This window comes from Phyllostomus discolor, chromosome 2 (genome assembly GCF_004126475.2).
Source record: "Phyllostomus discolor isolate MPI-MPIP mPhyDis1 chromosome 2, mPhyDis1.pri.v3, whole genome shotgun sequence".
Taxonomy (NCBI): domain Eukaryota; kingdom Metazoa; phylum Chordata; class Mammalia; order Chiroptera; family Phyllostomidae; genus Phyllostomus; species Phyllostomus discolor.
In genome coordinates this window covers 160,566,012-160,589,453 of record NC_040904.2, presented here as the reverse complement: position 1 = coordinate 160,589,453, position 23,442 = coordinate 160,566,012, and the positions used below count along the sequence as shown (strand labels likewise).

The 23,442-nt window shown below is 45.9% G+C and overlaps 1 protein-coding gene across 1 annotated transcript; it reads right to left on the bottom strand.

Moving 5' to 3' along the window:
* Nucleotides 1-1,611: 1,611 nt before the first annotated feature.
* SDR9C7 (short chain dehydrogenase/reductase family 9C member 7) lies at nucleotides 1,612-19,166 on the bottom strand. Its single transcript, XM_028531566.2, has 4 exons — nucleotides 14,639-19,166; nucleotides 11,286-11,544; nucleotides 10,420-10,583; nucleotides 1,612-3,076 (listed from the first exon to the last, which is right to left on the bottom strand). The coding sequence occupies exons 1-4, from the start codon at nucleotides 14,937-14,939 to the stop codon at nucleotides 2,859-2,861; spliced, it is 942 nt and encodes a 313-aa protein (XP_028387367.1). The 5' UTR covers nucleotides 14,940-19,166; the 3' UTR covers nucleotides 1,612-2,858.
* Between the last annotated feature and the right edge of the window lie 4,276 nt (nucleotides 19,167-23,442).

The following is a 23,442-nucleotide window of genomic DNA, read 5'->3' as shown; positions in this document are numbered from 1 at the left end:
TAAATGAAAGCTTTGCTAGATAGAGTAATCTTGGATGTAGGTTCTCGCCTTTCATGACTTTGAATAGTTCTTTCCAGCCCCTTCTTGCCTGTAAGGTCTCTTTTGAGAAATCAGCTGACAGTCTGATGGGAACTCCTTTGTAGGTAAGTGTCTCCTTTTCTCTTGCTGCTTCTAGGATTCTCTCCTTCACTTTTATGTTGGCTAATGTAATTATGATGTGCCTTGGTGTGTTTCTCCCTGGGTCCAACTTCTTTTGGACTCTCTGAGCTTCCTGGACTTCCTGGAAGTCTATTTCCTTTGCCAGATTGGGGAAGTTCTCCTTTATTATTTGTTCCAATAACTTTTCCACTTGTTACTCTTCCTCTTCTCCTTCTGGTACCCCTACAATTCAGATGTTGGAATGTTTAAAGATGTCCTGGAGGTCCCTAAGCCTCTCCTCATTTTTTTGAATTCTTGTTTCTTCATTCTTTTCTGGTTGAATGTTTCTTTCTTCCTTCTGGTTCACTCTGTTAATTTGAGTCCCAGTTTCCTTCCCATCACTATTAATTCCCTGTACATTTTCCTTTATTTCACTTAGAATAGCCTTCATTTTTCATCTACTTTGTGACCAAATTCAACCAATTCTGTGAACATCCTGATTACCAGTGTTTTGAACTGTGCATCTGATAGGTTGGCTATCTCTTTGTTGCTTAGTTGTATTTTTTCTGGTGCTTTGATCTGTTCTTTGGTTTAGGCCATTTTTTTTTGTCTTGATGTGTGTGTTCCATAGTGAGGGGTGGAGTCTTAGGTGTTCACCAGGGGAGGGTTACCCACGTCGCTGGGTCATGATGCTGTATGTGGGGCAGGGGTCCGAGAGGGAACAATGGCACTTGCTCCACTCTCTGCCAGATTTCAGTCACTCCCCTTGTTTCCACCAGCAAATTGAGCCCTTCTGGTGCTGACTCCCAGGTGGGTGGGCCTGTGTATGTTCTAGGACCCTGTGGGTCTCTCCAATGAACTCCTCTGTGAGGCTGGGAGTTTCTCCCATGGCCGCCTCAACCCCCAAAGGTATTTTCAGTCAGTGGTTTGAGGCTTTATTTCCCCGTGCTGGGACCCTGGGTTGTGCAGTCCATCCTGCTCCCCAGTTTCTCCTGGTTTATCTGTGAGCAAATGTGGGACCACCCGGTCCACCAGCCACTGCCTTGCAGGCCAGCTGCAGCCTTGTGTGCCATACTTGGTTCCACAATCTGCCACCTTGCTGATCTGTAATTCTTTACTGTGTCAGCAAGAATATCCATTAACACCATCATTCAGCTATGGGATCTTGCCCTAACTCTTTACTCTCTTGCCCTAACTCTGAAAAGCCAATGATGAGTTGGCTTTTCAGTTACTTGCATCTCAGTGCATCCTTCCTGATACAGAATTTGGTACCAGGAATAGAAGTGATGCAAATAACAGACTCAGTGGATTGTATGGGGTCCCCCAAAAGTATGTGTCCACACCCTACTCCCTGGAATCTGTGAATGTTACCTTATTTGGAAAAAGGGTCTTTTGTAGATGCCATTAAATTCAATGTTATTATTTTCATGTTCTGCCAGATGTTGAAGAGCCACAAAGACATTTTTAAAAAAATTTTCACATTTGCTTTTATTACATGACCATTCCTCAAGATCAAAAACATCTTTTTTTAATAGAACTTCATATGACCCAAAAATTTAAGGTATTTTTTAAAAATTTTAGTTCAATGAATTATTTAACAATGTTACTAATTTCAGAAATTTATTCTTCTATAACAAAAATCCTACACTGGGAATCTGAACACCTGACTTTTATCTTGGTCACTATGCTGAGGGGCTTTGAATTGGTCACATCCAACCCTCCTCTGAGCATTAATTACTTCTGTGGAGCTATCAGCAGTTCCCAAGTGCATCAAAATCATCTATGTTCTTGTTACAAATACAGATTTCTGGGCTCCATCCCAAGTCTACTAAGTCATATTTTCTAACATCAAGGCCTAGGAATCTTATTTTAATTAACTGCATGATTATGACATACAGACAATTTTGGCGCCCCCTGAATTAGATGACCTCCAAGACTCTTAACAGCTCTGAAAATGTGGTTTTTCTGATTTCTGTTTCTTTTATCACTGTTTGTCCATCGTCACTACTACATACTGTGCTAAAAAACAAAAACAAAAACACAAATAAACCAAGACCATGATTGAATCATTTTATAACCTAGCAGCTACACAGTGCCTGGTATGTAATAAGAACTCAATAAATATTTGAAGAATTAATTAATGGTAACTAAATAAATGTATATTATTTCACGTGGGCCCCAATCACCTATGGATAGAGAAATCCAAACAGAGCGAAAGTATCCTGAACTTTCCCTGTTTATTCGTGTACTCTGTCTGCCCTACCATACACTTCAAATAATGGGTTGTGTGTAAGAAGTTAATGCATAGTGAGAGACCTAATAAGAAAGTGGTCGAGACTCTCCTGTGGGCTGGTTGTGCCACAGTATCTCCAGGTGGCAGTGACAACCGAGGGAGGTTCATGATTCAGCAAGAGTTAGTTATCCTCTCCTTGACTTTCCCAGGTCCAGAAAAAGCCATATACAGATCAGGTGACAGCTAGTGCCAGGGCCATCCTGCAGGTCTTTGAACCTGCAAAGGCCATCGCAGGTTTCTGTGTGGCCCCAGTGAGTGGGAAGAGGCCCTCATCTTCTATTAGAAGTTACCCATAAATTCACCAGCAATGTGTGTCAGCCAAGCAAAGTGTCCCCAGAAAGTCTGATGCCACCTTTTGTGACCTCAGAGTCCCTTCTCCCAGCACCCTTCTGGACACTTCACTGACCACCCTTTGGGCTTCCCCGGCTCAGACACTGTCTGCTGGCCTTGGAAGGTACCGGCTCAGGATGAAATCTGTCACGGGGGTGGGCAGCTTAGCCAAGGGCAGGTAGAGAAGTTTGGCATCCAGGCCAGGGTTGTAGCGAATGCGCGGGCTCCGGGAAACGATGGCATGTTCCATGCTATTGATGACATCTCTGAGCCTTGGCTCTGCTGACCGAGTCATGTTTGTTAACTTTTCAGTATCTGTTTGGGGGAGGAGAATAAAGGGCTTTATTATTTTTCATTATGATGATTCTTTCTGAATTCCATCCAAGCTCTCTTTCCATCAGATAACTTATCTAATGTTTCACGCAGATCTACCACACCCTCCAGGTTGTCCCTTACACAAACACCCTGTAAATAATCTTATTTCTATTCCTGAATTCAATAATTGTTTATTGTACTAATTCAAAAGAATATATCCATCCCTATGTTCATTGCAGCATTATTTACAATAGCCAAGAAATGGAAGCAACCCAAGTGCCCCTCCATAGACAGGTGGATAAAAATGTGATGGTACGTATGTACAAGAGAATATTATGTGGCTATAAAAAATGAAATCTTACCATTTGTGACCACATGGATAGACCTATAGGGTATTATGCAAAGTACCCATTATGGTGTACCATATTTTGGTATTTGTATGATTAAAATACCATACAATTCCACAATTTTACTCATATGTGGAATCTAAAGAGCAAAATAAATGAACAAAGAAAACAGAAACATACTCATAAATAGAGAGACCAGACTGATGGTTGTCAGAGGAAAGAGGTTGAGGGGTTGGATGAAAAAGGTGAAGAAATTAAGAAGTACAAATTGGTAGTAACAAAATAGTCACAGGGACATAAGTACAGCATAGGGAATATAGTCAATAGTATTGTAATGACTACATATAGCACCAGGTGGGTACTTGAAATATCAGGGGGATCACTTTGCAAAGTATATGACTATCTAACCACTATGCTGTGCACCTGAAACTAATACACAATAGTATTGAAGGTAAACTAATTGAAAAAAAAAAAGAATCATGTGTTGAATTACTACTATTGTGTTAGACCAGCAACAAGAAAACCTGTGCCCTGTTCTGCTGCATATTAGTTGTGTGACCTGGAGCTTAAACTGTCATCATCTGTAAAATGGGGATAATAGTACCTGTCCTAGAGAATAAGAAATACAAATAGCCCTGGCTGGCGTAGCTCAGTAGATTGAGCATGGGCTGCAAACCAAAGCATCACAGGTTCGATTCCCAGTCAGGGCACATGCCTGGGTTGCAGGCCACGTCCCCCAGCAGCCGCACATTGATGTTTCTCTCTCTCTCTCTTTCTCCCTCCCTTCCCTCTCTAAAAATAAATAAATAAAATCTTAAAAAAAGAAATATAAATAATAGCAGGTTAGAAAGTGGATGAGGATGACATAGAAAACAAATGTATTTAACTGCATAGAAAAATTGGATGGAAGTAAAATATTGTCTGGCTATTGGGATTTCCCATTGCTGGAGGGTTTCCTCCCTCATGCTTACTCCCTAGAGTTCCCAAATTTTCTGCAAAAGCATACATGGAAAAAATGTCATTAGAAAATAGTAACATTGACCTTGCCTTGGTCACAGGCCTTGTGGAGTTCAAATGGTCTCAAGCATAGACAGGTGCCTTGTAAGGCTCTAATAAACATAAGGGTGTTCTGCTAACAACAGGCACATAAGTGTGGAGGTGGGTGCAAAGCACCCAATTGGTCCCAGCCTGCTGAAGCTCACCACGCAAATAGGAGAAAGGAAATACACTTGTGGGCTCTGATCTGCCCTTGGGTTTGTAATTTGGTGACATCCCCAAGCATTCTGAAGGAAGTGGTGCCTTTGAGTCAGACTTTGAGATAAAGGATTAAAACTTGAAAACAAAGAGAGAGCTAAAGTGGGCCTGACTTTGGAGATGGTCCAGGAAGGCTAGGAATTCACCCCTCTGAACTAGACACTGAGTTGATGAGGGCAGGACAATATCATTTGAGTATCCTTAACCCTGACTTTGAGGAACTTCCCTTTCTGCTTCCTAGAGAGAAAACTACTGCAGTGAAAAACAACAAATGACCTTTTAGGGTCTCCAAAAGAGCCACACTGACTTAAAGCCACACTGTCTATAAAGTGATAATGTCTTAGGATTCCAACACTCGGCCCTCCGTCCTTGGGCCTGACACACAGTCCACTAGCAGCAGGTCCAGGCTGGGAGGCGAGTGTCAGGGGACTCATTCACGATGCGCAGGGCTGAGTGCGCTCACTCAGAGCCAGGGAAGGCTGTATGGGCTGAAGAGGTGAGGAAGCTGATGTGATAAGGTGGTTTTGGAACTAGGCTCTGAAAGATTGGAAGGACCCACACAGCCAGTGGGATAGAAAAAGCTACCTGAGACACGAAGTTGTATAAAGCACATTCTTTCATTGTTCTTTTAAATATTTATCAACCTCCTATTTTGTGCTGGGCACCCTGTTAGACATGGAGTGGGAAGGGGGACAGGAGTACCCATCTAACCCATCACTCTCCTATACAGTGAAGAGCACGGGCTTTGGATTCAGGCAACAGGGCACATTTGTGTTGTGAGAACTCAGCATCAGGGACCAGGCTTTGGCACTTATGAACCCAATAGTTGAGTTTCTGGCCTCTTCTCCTTTGTCAGGGACAACTACTTCTGATCTAGTCCCTCCCCAGGAAGAGAGGAGGCCAAAAGGAGAATTTTTGGTGGCCTCCCTGGCAGGGTTGAGATAAAGAAAGAAACTTGGCAGGTGACTGTGTTGCTTGTAGGCTGTGGCTCAACTCCAGGCCTATTAGGACAAGAATACTGTGCCCTGTTCACGTGCCTGCCCTGGTGATTCTGTGTGCTACTTCTTTGGGAATGTTCCCGCATTAGGTAGTTATTAATTAGCGTAAATATCACTCCAAGATACCTAATCTGGTCCAGGGTTCACAGGCCATGGGACTGTCTGATTGGCCATAACTTGCTGGAGGTTCTGCCCAGTAGAGCTGTATGACCACTCCTAAATACTTCTTCAGTCTGTCTCCACAGGACTTGCCTCCTTAAACACTACCCACCCCCCACCAACACACACAGTTCCCATAACCACTAAGACTTCATGCCTTTATTGTTCCTTCAGTGGATTTCTGCAACAGCCTCCCAGCTGGTCTCTTGTCTCCACCCTTATCCTTCCTATAGCAACTCAGGTCCAGTCAGGTCACTTCAGAGCCATTTAACAGGCTCTCAAATGCTTTCAGGATAAGAGCCACACTCCTTAGTGCGGCCATCGAAACCTCCTATAATCTGACCCCTAATCGCTCCCAGCCTCACCCCCACCACAACCCCTTCACACTTCTCTCAGGCCAAACTGTACTGATGGTGATGGCTGAGGTTTAATTGTCTGAACGATCCATAAGAGAGGAGTTAATACACTTTATGATGAAGAAACTGAAGTTTAGACAAGCTGTGAAACATAGCTGGAGAGATGGCTGTGATCTAAACTCTGCATCCACACTGGCTCCAAAAGCATGCAGTATAGTCAGGCCTCCAAACACTGCTCACACTCCTCCCTACACAGGAAGTAGCTGCCATCTCTTCCCCTTCTGGTTCACTCTTCAAAGCTCACTATGCAATCCATTGTCACCTCTGAAGGTTTCTACAACAGCAGAACTAAGACTCTGCACTGTTGCTTTGTTGTTATTGTTTTTAAAATATTATTTATTTACTTTTAGAGAGAGGGAAAGGGAGGAAGAAAGAGGGAGAAAAACATCAATATGTGGTTGCCTCTTATATGTCCCCTACTGGGGACCTGGCCTGCAACCCAGGCATGTGCCCTGACTGGGAATTGAACTGGTGACCTTTGGTTTGCAGGCCAGCATTCAATCCACTGAGCCACACCAGCCAGGGTGTTGCTTTGTTTTTGTTTGCATGTTCGTGGTTGCATGATTCTCCTGTGGTGTTGTGTTTGCTTCTACATCTCTGCTAGACTTATTCCTAGACACTTTGTCTCATCTCTGTGTCCCCATACACTCCAGTTAAACTGAAGTGAAAATTAGAGTACAGTCACCTAGAAATTTTTTTACCTAAAAGTAGTCAAATGCTGCCTGAGGTTTTTTTCCTGCAATTGGACAACAGATCTGTTGTATGGACAGCAGATCACTCAGCACATGGTATTTTATAAACTCAGTCCTTACTATTCTTCAGAAGAATGATAGCAGTTTTTGACAAGTGGTTTTCAGAGGAAGTTCCTCTTTCTCCATGTTCTTTTAAAGCCCCCAGAAGATTACAACTTTTGCCTGCACTGAGCCACTTTACATACTTAGAAAACGGTCTTGGGAGGTTTTCCAGGCACAGTCTGAATCTGTGTTTCACCCTAGCCCCACAGTGGCCCCATAAATAATTTGGGCCACTCTTTCGTAAGGGAGAGTATTAGGATGACCTCATAGAGGATATATATTATTCCCCCCATCACCCACCCATCTATTTCCCTTGCTAAGAGCAACAGCTACCAATTTGTCTCTGGGGATTCTTGCCTCTCCCTCTCTGAGTCTTTTGGTTTGGCAGGGCACACGACCCAGCCTGAGCCAATCAGATCTTCGCATTCCCCTGGGTGCAGTGATGTGCTCATGGTTGGGTACATCCTGCAGTCCTTCTGACCCTGATCCTGCCATATTAGGTCCACTAAGTCAGACTGAGTCTTAGGCCTTTTGAGGAGCTACTGAAAGAACTATCCCTGGGAGGAGATGAGGAGATGCTCCAGCCACATGACCCCCACAGGGGACAGAGCCTATGAGACTGGAGCCAACACAAAAGAAGCAGAGCCAAGAAATAGGGTAAAATCAGGTCCTAAACATCATTTGTGGACTTGATCAGGCTCTGCCTGAAGGCCATCTCCTTAAATTTTTTTTTTTTTAGTCATGAGTGTCAAGAAATGCCTTTTCTGCTTAAATAATTTGGGTTGGGTTTTCTGTCACTTGTCCACTGACTGAAAAATTCTTAACTGATATAAATTCCTTCAGGCTTTTTTTCTTCTCACAGAATTCCAGTATGTCTAGAACTAAAAGATTACTTTCTTCAAGGAATACTTCTCTGAATATTTTCCCCTAAATCAATGCATGAATGATACTTCTATGCACCAGGTTCCTTGAATGATAAACCTGGTACTCATCCATGATGGCTTCCTCTCCCTCCCAGTACTAGCAGACCTAATATACACCTGGCATCTATCAACTTCTTTCCATTTTCTCCACTTCCTCTCTAGTCCAAGCCAATGTGAAGTCTAGCCTGGGACACTGTAGCAACCAGAGCAGTCCTTCCTAATTACAAATCAGATCACCTCCTGTGCATCCTCAGTGGGCTTTGGTGCTCTAAGTTCTGTTCCCCTCAGCTCCCTCAACTGCTCCCCACCCTGTGGCATTCTTAAAGTTCCTCTAGAGACTTTCTTGCCTCGGGGTCTTCCTGCAAAAACTTCCCTGCCTATCCCCTCTTTCCAGTCTTCAGCAATGGCTTATCTGTTCTTCCCCAAAGTCAACTCCGAGAAGCCCTCCTCTACACCATAATCTAAACTGGGATCCAACTCCCAGCCCCATTCTTCTTCCACAGCCCTGTGTTTCTCTCTGTGGCACTTATCCACATTTGCCATTAAATGTGTGTGTTTATTAAGATCTGTCTCCCCTACTGAGCCTCAAGCTGCAAGCAGCGAGCTGTGAGCCCTGCTGCTCGATGATCCACTCTCACTCACCAGCCCCACGTGGTGCCTGGTAGGTGGAGGGCTCCCAATAAAATGTGTGTTAAGTGAATAAATGGTTGTCATGGTTTTGGTGTCTTGACCTTTTACTCTGTTGATGTATGATGTTCAGGAGAGTATGCCCCTAAAACAAACCCGCCGGGCAGTTACATACCTGTCATGGATTTGATTGAGTGATTACATATAATCCATCCAGAGTTTCTGGGTGTGTTTCAAAAATTCATCCCTTTGGATTTTGGATCACTACTATCTAAGAATCTCTCTTTGCAATGCAAGAACTTTCAGCTTGTAGATACCAGTGTAATGGAGGGATGGAGGCCACTCAGTTTGAGGGAGGATAAAAACCACTTTTAAATGAAATTTTTCTCACCAGGATCAGGTCATCTTCTAAGCACTTTATATACACGAATTCATTTCATTCTCATAACTCATTTCAGATGGGAAAACTGAGTAACTTGCCCAAGGCCAGCAGGAGAGCTGAAATTTGCACTCCGGAAGCCTAGATCCGGAGCCTAAGAACTTACCTGCAGCAGTAAATTGTCTTTTAGGGATGTTCACAGAAGCCAAATAAAGAGAGGGAAAAAATCTGGGTTAGGGAAATGAGTAACTAGACCACTGAGGTCCAAAGGAAGCAGGAAGGGGCTGAGAGCCTGCATGGCTGCTTCACTCTGGCCCAGGAGAGCCTCCTGAACCAGCAAAGGGCCAGCCCTACCTTCCTGGTCAACAGCCAGGTCACAGAAAAGCACCTGGAGAAGTGAGCTGCCTGGCAAGGAGGTACCAGCTGGTGGTGCCAGAACCAATTTATAGTGACAGGTCAGAGGCTGCCCACCCCCAAAGGCAGCTACTGAGATAGCTCTGAGGTGCCGGGAGCCAGAGAAATGGAGAGAACTAAGAAGTCTTCTGGAGCATCCTCTCATGAAGTCAAACCTCAGCTTAGAGATTAGGTGATCTGAGTGAACATGAGCACTTCTGGTCCTCAGAGTGGCCTTCTCTTTCCTACCATGAGATGCTCTAAGAAGTGTTTCGGCCAATTCCTCCTCCACTGTACCCACAAGCCACACCCCCTCCTCTCAAGGCCCAATGGCCAGGGTTCCATTCATCCATCAAACTGGAAGTACTGCACAAAGTTTTGGGGGCAGCATAGTAAACAGCTGTTATGACCCTCCTCTTCTCACCCCAAACACCTGAGGTTCACTGAAGACCCTTAGCTCAGAGAGGAAGAGAGTTGCCTAGAGACCCTTCCTTTAAAATACTCCTGTGCTCCTTTTCCTCTTTATTAATTTAACAAGCACTCAGTGTGTGCAAGATATCTCAGATACTAATTCTCAGAGCAGCCCTGTGAGGTAGACACTGTCATTAGCTCCATTTTATGGATGAGAAAATGGAGGCATAGCACTATTAGGTAATGTGCCCAAAGTCTCCTAGCTGGTAAGTGGTAGAGCCAGGATTCAAACCCAGGGAGTCTGGCTCAAGCAGCTGTGTTCTTAATAACTTCTCTGTACTTATGTTGGTGTATTTTCACCTGATTCCCTAGCATAATGACGTGGGGTGGGCAAGTGGGTGCCAGGAGCAGGCAACATCCCTGGACAGCATCTCTCCTAGCACAGCAGCTCTAGTTCTGTCACTGACAGAAGTTGTCCACTTGGTCTCTGTTCTCAAATCTCCGCTCTGTCACTAGCTGTGTGGCCGTTGGCTCTTTAACCCCTCTGAGCCTCCACCCCATCTGTAAAATGGAAGTATGTCAGTGACCCCCAACATCTCCCTGTTCCTCTCAGAGAACCCTCTCCCTGCGAAGGAAACTCACAGATGCGGAAGTACTCCTCTCCATAGCTATCCCGGGTCTCCTGAGGCAGCTGCTCCCACAGCTTCTGCATGCGCAACTCTATGCCGTCCTTGCCCAGAATGGACGTCCGATAGTTCCCGGGCTCAATGATGCTGACTTTAACCCCAAAGTAGTGGAGCTCACGCCTGGGAAAGAAGAGTTGGATTCAGTCTGGGACTCCAAGATGACAAAGGGTCACCAGGGGAGAGTCACTCTGACACCTGTGTAGGTGCTGATCTCCTCAGGAAACTGGAGGCGTTCTCCCTACCCCTTGCACTAGGCCAGCCTTGGCTTTCATGCAAGTAAACCCTGTTGTAGGGCCTCAGCCTTTTCCTAAGCCTGGTCTCTGGGCAATTGACATTAGGCAAACCCAGAGGGTGGAAGTTAACAAAGAATCTAGACTAAAGCCTTACCTCCCACCAGGTCCCTCCCACTCAGCCCCACACCCAGCACTCACAGGGCAAAGGGGATGAGAGGTCAATACAAGGCGTGCGTCCCCCTCGGAGGGTCTCCCATGAGCACATCTATCCCCAGGCCTCTCTGTCTGTTTGGGGGACAGTCCCCCCTATGCCCACAGGCCCAGATAGGGTTCACTTATTCTGGGGCAGCTCAAGGGAAAGCAGGAAGATAGTCTCCTAGCACCACCCCACCTCTTCTCTAGTCCTTTCTTCTCTTGGTCCTTGGGGAAGGCCCCCCAGGGCCGGCCTGCTTCCTACTACTGTTTCAGTTTCTTCTCTTCTGAACTCCCCTGCCCCGCTGCTGTCATTCTCGCCACCCCCAGCCCTCTCTTCCTGAGGTGACACCCCAGGACTCCCACCCAGAGTGTCTTGGCACCAAGGCTCAGTCACCTGATGCTGTCAGAGAAGGCCTCGACACCAAACTTGGACACACAGTAGCCACCACCAATGACAGCCACACGACCACCAGAGCTGGACATGTTGACGACCCGGCCCCGGGCTTTCTTGACCATGGGTAGCATGTGGAGGGTCACTTCAATCAGTCCCACCAGGTTCACATTGATCACCTTCACAAAGTCCTCTATAGTCAGCCATTCGTTGGGACCACTGGGCAAGCCCAAACCAGCGTTGTTCACCAGGGCCCAGAGACCTGCAGGGAGATGGAGAGAGAGAACCACACAGAAATCACCAAGGTCTTCTACCCACTGCTCAGGGCTGTTGAGGATTGTTGAGCAGGTGCACAAAGCATAAGACGCTGGGCTGGAGCCTGAGCAGGGAGCTATTACAGCCCGAAGGAAGATGTGCCTTTTACTAATTAGTTTTCTCTAAAGGGGCCCGTTTTCTGATTCACATAATCTACCAGCTACCTGGGCCCTGTATCAGCTAACAACCCAGGCTTTAGCTAATGGCATCTAAGCTGTTAGCTCTGGGAAAAGAGAAAAGAGATATCATTTTCATACCAACAAATAAATGTTTGAATTCTTTCTCCCATTATGCTTCCCACTCTGTATTCCCCTAAGAGACCAATTTTATTATACACCTTACCAAAATTACTTCATTCATTCATCCATTCACACATTCATTTATCCATTCACGAACCAGTGTTCTGTCAGTTACAGAGGAAAGTGCTAGAGACGTGAAGTGAACAAGACAGGGTCTTATCACTCAAGGAGCTCACAGACCAGAGAAGAAGTAAATACCATTTATAAATAAATATATGAATCATTTAAATAATTATGGAAAGTGTGAAAAGGGGTGTCTGAGATCATTAAATTGAGTTGGTATAAATGGAGAGAAAAAGTGCTAAGTATTGCCGTTCAGTTCTGCAGGGGCCCAGGCTTGAAGAGCTCAAGTTCTAGTCCTGGTTCTACCTCTAGCCTTGCACAAGTCACTTTCTCGCTCTGGGCCTCAGATTCTATGTTGACTGGACTAGAACAGTTGTTTCCACCCTGTGGTTTGCAATTCTGAGCTTTCCAGGCTGCACCTCAGAACCTGCCCAAGGAGGGGAATGCAGGAGAAGCTCAACTTTCATTTGTTTTACAAGTTAAATTCTACTCGGAGGAGGGTGTTTGATGCCAAAAAACATGTCGGAAAAGCCTCTAAATGATCCCCCAAGAAAGCCTTCCTGGTCCTTCATTCAGGGATTCCATGAGCCCCACTGCCTTGGCTCCTTCCCTTCCCCTTCCCCATAACCCCTCAGGTACGCCTCTAGGCACGCTTTCCACTCCTTCCTGAGGGCAGGGCTAGAAGTAAACACCACACATGGGCCACCCCTTCCCCTGGGGCCCTGATCCACACAAAACCATGCCCCTGCCTATCCTCTTCTTTCCTCTAAGTAGGGAGACCCCAGGAGACCAACTGGCTGGCAGAACTCAGAACCTTCTCAGGCAGAGGGGACTCTCTTGTCTTACAGGAGGGAATGAAGCTTCTGAGACCAAAGACTATAAAACCCAAGTGATCTCTGCCTGTGGTTTAAAAACACACATTCACCACTACCTCTGATCATCCCAGGTAAACAACTTGTCTGCTGGGGAATCAGGACAATCTTAATTTTTTTCTTCTGCAAAGAGCAACTAGAGAACTGTCAGAACAGTGCAAAAAGCTTAGTCAACCTGTCATGTCCAAAGACTCTCAGGCACAATAAGAAAGTATGCCAGACCCCCCTCCCCCCACTTCCCAATGCTTCTTAGCTCAAGGATGTTGCCTCATGGAGTAAGCAGAAAATGGCCCCCTGAAGATGGGCCCATACTAATCCCTGGAACCTGTGAATATGGTGGATTACATGGGAAAGAGGAATTAAGGTAGCAGATGAAATTCAAATTACTAATTGACTGTCCTTAAAATGGGGAGATTATCTTGGATTAGCCTGGTGAGACCAGTATAATCAGAAATGTCCTTCTAAGTGGAAGAGGGAGGCAGAGACGTGGCAGTGCGAAAAGGACTTGGCCTGACCTCACTGGCCTCGAACACACAGAAGAGGGTCGTGAGCCAAGGGATGCAGGCAGCCTCTAGAAGCTGGGAAAGGCAGTGACGAGGGTTTTCCCCTAGAGCAAAGGAACTGCAAAGGAACACAGCTCTGCTGACACCTTGATTTCAGCCCAATGAGGCCCATTTTGGACTTCTGACCTCCAGAACTACAAGATAATGAATCTGTGTTGTTTTAAGCCACTAAGTTTGTGTTAAATTATTACGGCAGCAATAAGAAACTAATATACCCAGTGAATCATTAACACGAGTGGCTCAGGGCTGAATCTAGGGCGCTGGGCAAGGCAGCTTGCTGAAAAAAGACACTCACTCTTGCTGAATTATTCATGACTTAATTCACCCAACAAATATTTGGCACCTTGCTAGATGCCGGACACTGTTCTAAATACTAAGGATATGTAGTAAATAGACAAAAAGCCCTGCCCCCACCAAGCTTTATTTTAGCAGGGAAAATAGACAATAAATGAGAAAAAAAGTAATATCAAATAGGGAATAGTGGTAAGTGCTAAGGGGTAAAATAAAGCAGGGAGTTATTGCCTGGCCCCTCCAGGGCTCTCCTGTCCCCACCTGTGGGCACTGACCCCAGACTAGTTCCTTTAGGAGTTAGGACTTCCCCTAGGCTGTCACTTCTACTACAGAGCCACCCTGTTCTTCCTGTTCCTGTGTCCATGCCCTTCGTGCAGGAAGCTCCCCAGGCAGGTCCTTACACAGCTCATAGCCTCCTTTCCCAATAGGAGCATCCGTTCTGATGTCAGCACTTACTCTGAGTTCAACCTAATATCCACCAGGATGTGAGGAAAGGACAGATCTCTCTGTCCTCAGCCTTCTAACCAGATGCAGTTAAGGAGAGCAAATGCCTCCACTCAGGCAGTCCAACCTCATGTTCCTGTCTTGCCTTCACCCAGCTTGGTCCTGGCAAGAGCTGTTGGCTGGGACCGCCAAAGTCCCAGAGAAGCAACTCCGTCTTTAGAGCTTTGGACATACAGAGCACAGCTTCTCTCCCCTATTTCCTATGGCGACCTCCCTCCTTCCCTCTGAGTATATGGGAGAGAAAACTTCCTTGTGAAAGCAGCCCTTCCTGTGGACAGACCAAACCATGCAATGGCTTCCCGTCCCACTGGGCTAGAGCCTCAGCCCCTGTCTCCACTTTTCCCACCCCATGTGAACAACAGGGCCCCTGATAAATGTCCGATGCCTGTAGGAGAAAGACAGAAAAAGAAGGATAAGCTGAGAAAGCTTAAGAATGCAATTCACCCCACCTTGCTCGCCCACTTGGTCCCTCACCCACTGGGCTGCCATCTGGATGCTCTCGCTCTTGGTGACATCCAATAGGGTGGTCTGCAGCCGGTAGGAGGTATCTTGCTGCAGCTTCTGGGCCCCCTCATGGGTGAAACAAGCAGCCAACACCCGCATGCCTCGATGAACCAGCTGCTTGGCCAGTAGGTTCCCAAAGCCCGAGTCACAGCCTGTGATGAAGACATACTTGTCTGAGAGGTTTCGAACAAGATTGCAGTTCTTGAACCAGCGGTACATAAAAGAGAGGTCCGTGAGAGCCGCCATAGGGCAGGAAAGAGGTGATGGCCAAGAAGGATGGGGCTCAGGAGACAGAGGGAGAGGCTTGTCCTCTGACCCTCAGCTGGCAGCGTGCTGGAGGCTACTGAGAAGAGCTCTCCTCCCTTCCACTGCTGGCAACACACACAGCGCCCTGAGTGAGCCACGCTATAATTTTTATAGGTGGATGGATGCATCACACACCAATTAGCCCAGATGCAAGAAATTCAAGTCTAACCTGAAGCCTTGTCACCTCAGACAGCTTGGTAGCTGCCCTTCTCTCTCCCCAGCCCCTATGCGTCAAGGTGTCAAGGATGGGACAGACCCCAGTAGTGATGTTGGTGCTGAGAGGTGGCTCACCTGGGTGTTCTGAGCAGGGTAAATGGAAAAGAACTCAGCCTAGAAGGCCCCCCTGGGAATCCCCCATCCCTAGTCCAGGGATTGAAATCATTTGTCAAGAGTGCAGGCATGTAAATAAACTAATTTTTATTTTTAGAGGAAAAATTAAGATAAATTCATTAATGTAAAACAAACAAAATTAGTTGTGCCTTCCAAACCCCAAGAGAAATGAGTTCCAGGTTATTAGCTCTCTGGAATTCTCTGCCCTTAGGTGAATGTCCATTATGGGAGATGATGTAAAAGAGTTTCTCTCTGGGAAGCTATGCCTTCATTGTCCTGAGGCCAGAGGCAGCAGGACCCTCCTATAAAGGAGGCTGGTGATGAGAGGCCCCTACTCACACAAAGCAGAAAGACCGAGGGCCTCAGGGCCTGGGTCCGTGGGAAACGATACTCAGATCACCAATGAGGAGTCATTGCACTCCAGGCAGGCCCGGCAACCAGCCTCCCCCAGTCACTAGGCAAATGGAGGAAGGCAAGGACTGAGGACACATCAGCAACCCTGGGGCAGGGCCCCCATTGGGCATTTTATGGGCATTTTTTTTCTACCCCCAGGATCAGACACACATGAGGTGATCTGGTGATCTGAGGAGCCCGGTGTGGGGGTGGTGATGGCAGGATGAAGGGATTATGAAGTCAGCTGGCACAGTGATTAGTTGGGTGTGCAGAGAGAAGGGGGGCCAGGAGTCAAAGTGATTCTAATGTATGGGCTGATAACAGGTAGAACCACAGGTGGCAAGAGTAATAGGAGGGGGGACGCTTTGAGCATAGAGAGAGAAGGCAGGAGAAGAGAGAGTTCGGATATGAATATCAACGAGATGAGGTCATGAGGATGGGTCATGAGCTCCCTAGGCAGCTGCAGAAAGGGCGCAGGGCTGAGTCCTTGGTTCTGAAAGGAAAGGACATATGGGAGGATCAGAAGACTGGGGCCAGACAGCTGCTTAGAAAGTTCTCAGGGTCAGGCTTGGAAGGGAGGGAGAGATTCCAGGCCATGGGGATCACAAGAACTCACAGAAAGGTATGAGGGAAGCTGGTCAACATAAGGAAATAAGGATGTGAGACAGAGGTGTGAGTCATGAGGGACCACACCCAGGATTGTATAAGATGCAGGCACAGGTGATACTAGAGTCCACAGTGGTTCTTTGGATAAACCTCGAGGGTCACCACTCCTCAGGATGAGCCTGGTGACCAACTCATGACCAGGGAACTCTGACACAAAGTTCCCTAGAGTGAAGGGACAAAGATGCATCTCTGTGCTCCACTGTCTACCAAGGTTGGTCAGTTCTAGAATCAGTCAAAGCAGGTGTCTCCTTGGAAAAGGGCAGAGAGCTTGGCTACTCCATCCCAAGGGTGGTGGGAGGTCAGATTGTGTACCCACCTTTGGGGAACAAACCCAAAGCCTATATGGGAAGTGATAGAAGCAAACCTCACTTACTTCGTAACCACTCCGAGGCATAACACTGCTTACACTGGATCTAGAAGGCATTTCCCAACTCTGCCTCCTGGGTGAGTAGACAGGGAAGTCTTGGCTGGGAGATGTCAGATAATTTCACTTGAGGGCTGAGCAGCCCCAGGAGTAACCCAGTCCTTGAGAAGACAAACAAGACCCAGGGGCTGCCTCTGGATCTTGAAAAGGATGACTTGGGACTGCCCCAGCACAGGCCTCCGCCTGGCTCATCATCTTATGGGCCTCTCTGTTGACTACTGGCTAAGGCAGTGCTCCCCTGGGCTCAAACTCCTAACATCACAAAATAGGCCATGGACTGGAGGCTTGGAGTGCTGTGGGACGACACAGAAGGCTCTTTTCCTAGGGCTGGGAATGCCACCCACCCTCAGATGACAGGCCTCCCTGGTGAGTTGGCACCTGAGGCTGGTGGGTCAGCCTGGTGGTTGTCCTACACACCTCTACCTCTATCCACAGGTATCTTCAGCAGAGAGGGGCCTTCACCTCCTCTAGGCAATTTCCATCTTGTGGGAGGGGGACACTGGCCAGGGCCAAGGCACACTGGGAGGAGATAAACAGAGGCAGAGAAGATGGGACCGAGCCCCCTCCCAAGTGTTCACTCTTTCCCAAAAGTACAGATTTGGGTCCATGAGGCTCAGAGCCTTGAGAAGCTGCTCAGGCAATGGGGCACATATTGTGCGCTACTGGATCCCTGTTCCTCAGCCTCAAAGTGGGGTTCTTCCCTCCTGATAGCCTCAGAGTCCTGGGAGAACCTGGGGCAGAGGTAAGGAGGAGAGTAGACAACATGACTCTAGAGACTGAAGAGCTCACTCCCTCCACCTTATTTTCTTCCCCATAAAGCATCAACATAGCAACCTTCACATAGCATCCCAACTCTACCCTCCATGCACCCCAGTCTTGTCTTCATAGGGCCTTGGCAGGCCTTGGGGAGCTCCAGTTGACCACAGCACCCACCAGGAAGGTGGACACATAGTTCATGGGGAGGTAGGTGAGCTTGGCCTCTCAGCCAGGTAAGTTCTGGACGTGCTCCATGCAGTTCATCACCATGGATAAATTCAACTTGCATATTTTCAAAAGATTTTTATTTATTTTGATTAATTTTATCTCTCTGTTCAAAATGAGAAAGGATCCTTACATACTTCCCCATTCCTCTTTTCCATTTCATGGCTCTAATTTAGAAAGTTTCAAAGAACTTCCTCTCTGGCTTCAGTTTCCTCTTCAACATAATCAAGGCTTTACATGACACAGTAGTCCCCCACTAACAACCTAAACTCTTTCTTGAAGTTACTAGTTGACCACATGGAATCAGGGGTATGTAGCCAAATGTCCCCACTGTGTAGATGAATCAGCCAGAAGGATGAACCTGTGACTGTAAGAGGCTCTAATGAGGAACCTACACTTCCAGAAAATGGTTTGCTTCTCTCCCCATGGTCCACAGCTCACTCACTGAACTAGAAACTTCTCCCCATAGATCTCCTTGACCTCTGGGCTGGCCCAATCCCATGCTTCCTCGAAGCCCTAAGAAAACATGTCAGGACTGCTCCTGTGGGTGTCGAAGCAATGGGGCTTGATGAGAGCTGCCTTCGCCCCAAAGTGGGAGAGCGCCCTCCTGTAGGGCACACAGGCAGGGAGGTAAGGTGGTCTTGGGAGACAAACAAAAACAGTACAATCCCAAAGAAAACTGGGGTAAGATAAGTTTAAAAGCTTGGGAAGTTGTGAAGTGCAGCAGCCAGGGGGAGAAAAATCTGAAGGTGAAATAGTCTCTGTAGAGTTAAAGTAGTTATCTATATATTTTACATATACAAACCTATGACTCTAAATCCTACCTATTCTGCTTGCAAAGTACCAAGTAAATGCTATTTTATTTCCTTCTAGCCCCCCTTACATTCCATCAGTCTCCAGTTTTCCCTTTTTACCTCCTCCATACTCCTCAGTCACCTCCCTCCCCTCTACTGCTCTAGTCAACTCCCTGATGATCTGTCCTCTAAGGAGCATCTCTCTGCCTGGGTCTCAGCTTCCCCCCATTCAGAGCCACCCCCTACCCTCCAGCCAGTGTGTTCTCTGGAGGCTGATTTTATTAAAAAAACAAAAAACAGAAACACTCCCCCGATTTAATCTTTTCCATGATGTTGTGCTGCCTCCAACAGCGCGAAAGTTTTCAGCTGTCCAGGGCCCACCTCCCTTCATGAGCCCACCATGTCCACCTCCCCAGCACCCTACCTGCCAGGCCAGGCCAAGTTGTTTATCGCTGGAGGACCCCACAGCACAGGCAGTCAATCATTCCTCACACTTACTTCCCACACCCAGGAAGCCTTCCCATCCTACTTTGTTAGGTTGCCAGTTTGCCAAGTTCAGTTCTTCTTTTGTAAAATTTATTTATTATTATTTTTTATTTTTTTAATATTTTATTTATTTATTTTTTAGAGACAGAAGGGAAGGAGATAGAGAGAGAGAGAAACATCCATGTGCGGTTGCTGGGGGTTATGGCCTGCAACCCAGGAATGTACCCTGGCTGGGAATCAAACCTGGAACACTTTGGTTCCCAGCCCGCGCTCAATCCACTGAGCTACGCCAGCCAGGGCAAATTTATTTATTTTTAATATATTGAATTGATTATGCTATTACAGTTGTCCTGTTTTTTTTCCTCCCCTTTATTCCCCTCCACCCCCTCCTCTCACCAGCATTCCCTCCCTGCCACTTAGTTCATGTCCATGGGTTGTACATATAAGTTCTCTGGCTTCTCCATTTCCCATACTATTCAGCCCTCCCCCTATTTTGTACCTACCAATTTATGCTTCTTATTTCCTTTACCTTTTCCCCCTCCCCCATCCCCGCTGATAACCATCCATGTGATCTCTATTTCTGTGATTCTGTTCCTGTTCTAGTTGTTTGCTTAGTTTGTTTTAGGTTCAGTTGATAGTTGTGAGTTTGTTATTTTACTGTTTGTATTTTTTATCTTCTTCTTTTTCTTAGATAAGTCCCTTTAACCTTTCATATAATAAGGGCTTGGTGATGATGAAGTCCTTGAACTTGACCTTACCTGGGAAGCACTTTATCTGCCCTTCCATTGTAAATGATAGCTTTGCTGGATAGAGTAATCTTGGATGTAGGATCTTGCCTTTCATGACTTTTTAAAAAAATTTTTTCACTTATTTATTTTAGACAGAGGGGAAGGGAGGGAGAAAGAGAGAAAGAGAAACATCAGTGTGTGGTTACCTCTCATATGCCCCCTACTGGGGACTTGACCTTGTCCGCAACCCAGGCTTGTGCCTTGACTAGGAATCGAACTGGCAACCCTTTGGTTCACAGGCTGGTGCTCAATCCGTTGAGTCACACCGGCCAGGACTCATGACTTTGAATACTTCTTTCCAGCCCCTTCTTGCCTGCAAGGTTTCCAATGAGAAATCAGATGATAGTGTACTGGGAACTCCTTTGCAGATAAGTGTCTCTTTTTCTCTTGGTGCTTTTAAGATTGTCTCCTTATCTTTAATCTTGGCTAATGTAATTATGATGTGCCTCAGAGTGTGCTTCCTTGGGTCCAACTTGTTTGGGACTCACTGAGCTTCCTGGACTTCCTGGAAGTCTATTTCCTTTGTCAGCTTAGGGAAGTTCTTCTTCATTAGTTTTTGAAATAAGTTTTCAATTTCTTGGTCATCCGCTTCTTCTGGCCCCACTATGATTCAGATGTTGGAATGTTTAAAGTTGTCCCAGAGGCTCCTAAGCCTCTTCTCATTTCTTGATCTCTTGTTTCTTCATTTTGTTCCGGTTGAATGTTTGTATCTTCTTTCTGCTCCAAATCATTGATTTGAATCCTGGTTTCCTTCCCTTCACTGTTGGTGCCCTGTACACTTTCCTTTATTTCACTTTTCATAGCTTTCACTTCTTCCTCTATTTTATGACAATACTCAATCATGCTTGTGAGCATCCTGATTACCAGTGTTTTGAACTCTACAACTGATAGAATGGCTATCCCTTTATTGATTAGTTCCATTTGTGGAGCTTTGATCTTCTTTTGGGCCATATTTTTTTGTCTCAGTGCACCAGTCTGAATAAATATTTATTCTTTAACTCCTTGGTTGTCGGACTTCCATACAGTTTGATTTTCTGGCAGTTCAGGTTATTTTTTGTTTTTAAATTTGTTATCCTTCTTTTGGTTGTGTGAGGAGACACAGTCTACCTACACTTCCATCTTGGCTGGAAGTACAAGTTCAGTTCTTCAATCCTCAGCTCAGACCTCTCTCCAAACCCTCCCCTCATTCCACTGTCTACCACAGCCACCATGGCTAACATGGCCACTACATCACAAGAGATGGCCATACCACTTCTGTATCTCTTGTCCCTTTCACAACAGTCAAGAGTTTGTGTCTCAAGTAACAAACCTAGTTATCCTCAGACATTAATTGTGCACTCACAGAAGTACCCAGAAATATATGTAGAATTGAGTCAATTCCTTTACCCTGAGCTCAGGGGCTTCCAGAAACTAAATAACATTGGGTTAAGGACCCAGGCTCAGCAACCAAGTTATCTGGATTCCAATTCTACCTCAGCCACTTTACTACTGTGGGCCCTCCTCCAGGGCATGAAGGGGTTGAATCAAATTTTATAGACCTGAGACCCATTCTGACTGCCAAAAGATTAAAAGGTGCTTCCTAATGAATGCCTGGCAGAAAGCAAGAGAGAGGAATCTGGAAGGAAGAACGTCTGACGTTGTGTGAAATGAACTTCCTGGAAAAATCCCCACCAGAAGCACAGAAGCAGGATAGAGGTGGGGCGCCTCTGTCCCAGCCCAATACCTGAGGGAGTCTGAGAAGGCCTGGACGCCGAACTTGGAGATGCAGTAGCCCCCCACCATACATGGACACACAAACCAAGATGCTGGAGACGTTGATCACATGGCCTCTTGCTTTCCTCACCCAGGGCAGCAGACCTCGATCACCCGCAACAGGTTCACATCAAGAATCTTTATGAAGTCCTGTTTTATGAGCCAATCATAGGGTGCATGGGCATGGAGATGCCAGCATTATTCACCAGGCCTCACTGAGTCCTGGGCACAGTGGGGGCAACATTTGCTGTGACCGTATAGTGAGGATGGGTGTGTGGTTCCAATTTATGTTATGATTAAATTTATCTTATTGAGTGAACAACAGCGTGGTACATGGGATATGGGAAAGTGTGCAGGAGAAGAAATAGGAATGCTGTGGTTGCAGGGTGTCAGGGCTTGCAAACACGTTTATAGCCACTGGATGGCAGGGATGGTCATTTTCCTGCTCTTCAGTGCCTAGCATGCAATAGGCAATAAGCCCATCTTTGTTAAGTGAATGGACAGAGTTTGAGATAATAGAGTAATATTCAACAATATAATTTTTTAAAGATTTTGTTTATTTTTTAGGGTTTTATTTATTTTTTAATGTTTTACTGATTATGCTATTACAGTTGTCCCATTTTCCCCGCTTCACTCCCCTCTGCCCTGCATACCCCCTCCCACCCATATTCCCCCCCTTTAGTTCATGTCCATGGGTCATACTTATAAGTTCTTTGGCTTCTACATTTCCTATACTAGTCTTAACCTCTCCCTGTCTATCTTCTACCTACCATTAATGCTACTTTTCCTCCTCTCTCCCCTTCCCACTGCCCCTCTTATAAGCCTCCATGTGATCTCCATTTCTGTGATTCTGTTCCTATTCTAGTTGTTTGCTTAGTTTGTTTTTGCTTTTGTTTTAGGTTCAGTTGTTAATAACTGAGTTTGTTGTTATTTTACCGTTCATATTTTTTATCTTCTTTTTCTTAGTTAAATCCCTTTAACATTTCCATAGGGCTTGGAGATGATGAACTCTTTTAACTTGATCTTCTCTGGGAAACACTTTATCTGCCCTCTCATTCTAAATGAAAACTTTGCTGGATAGAGTAATCTTGGATGTAGGTCCTTGCCTTTCATGACTTGGAATACTTCTTTCCAGCCCCTTCTTGCTTGCAAGGTTTCTTTTGAGAAATCAGCTGACAGTCTCATGGGAACTCCTTTGTAAGTAACTGTCTTCTTTTCTCTTGCTGCTTTTAAGATTCTCTCCTTACCTTTAATCTTGGGTAACGTAATTATGATGTGCCTTGGTGTGTTCCTCTTTGGGTCCAACTTGTTTGGGACTCTCTGAGCTCCCTGGACTTCCTGGAGGTCTATATCCTTTGCCAGATTGAGGAAGTTCTCCTTTATTATTTGTTCAAATAACTTTTCCACTTGTTGCTCTTCCTCTTCTCCTTCTGGTACCCCTACAATTCAGATGCTGGAACATTTAAAGATGTCCTGGTGGTTCCTAAGCATCTCCTCATTTTTTTGAATTCTTGTTTGTTTCTTCATTCTTTTCTGTTTGTCTTTTTCTTCCTTCTGGTCCACACCATTGATTTGAGTTCCAGTTTCCTTCCCATCACTGTTGGTGCCCTATACATTTTCCTTTATTTCACTTAGCATGGCTCTCATGTTTTCATCTAATTTGCGAACATATTCAACCAATTCTGTGAGCATCCTGATTACCAGTGTTTTGAACTGTGCATCTGATAGGTCGGCTATCTCTTTGTTGCTTAGCTGTACTTTTTCTGGAGCTTTGATCTGTTCTTTCATTTGGGCCATTTTTTTTTTTGTCTTGGTGCACCTGTTATGTA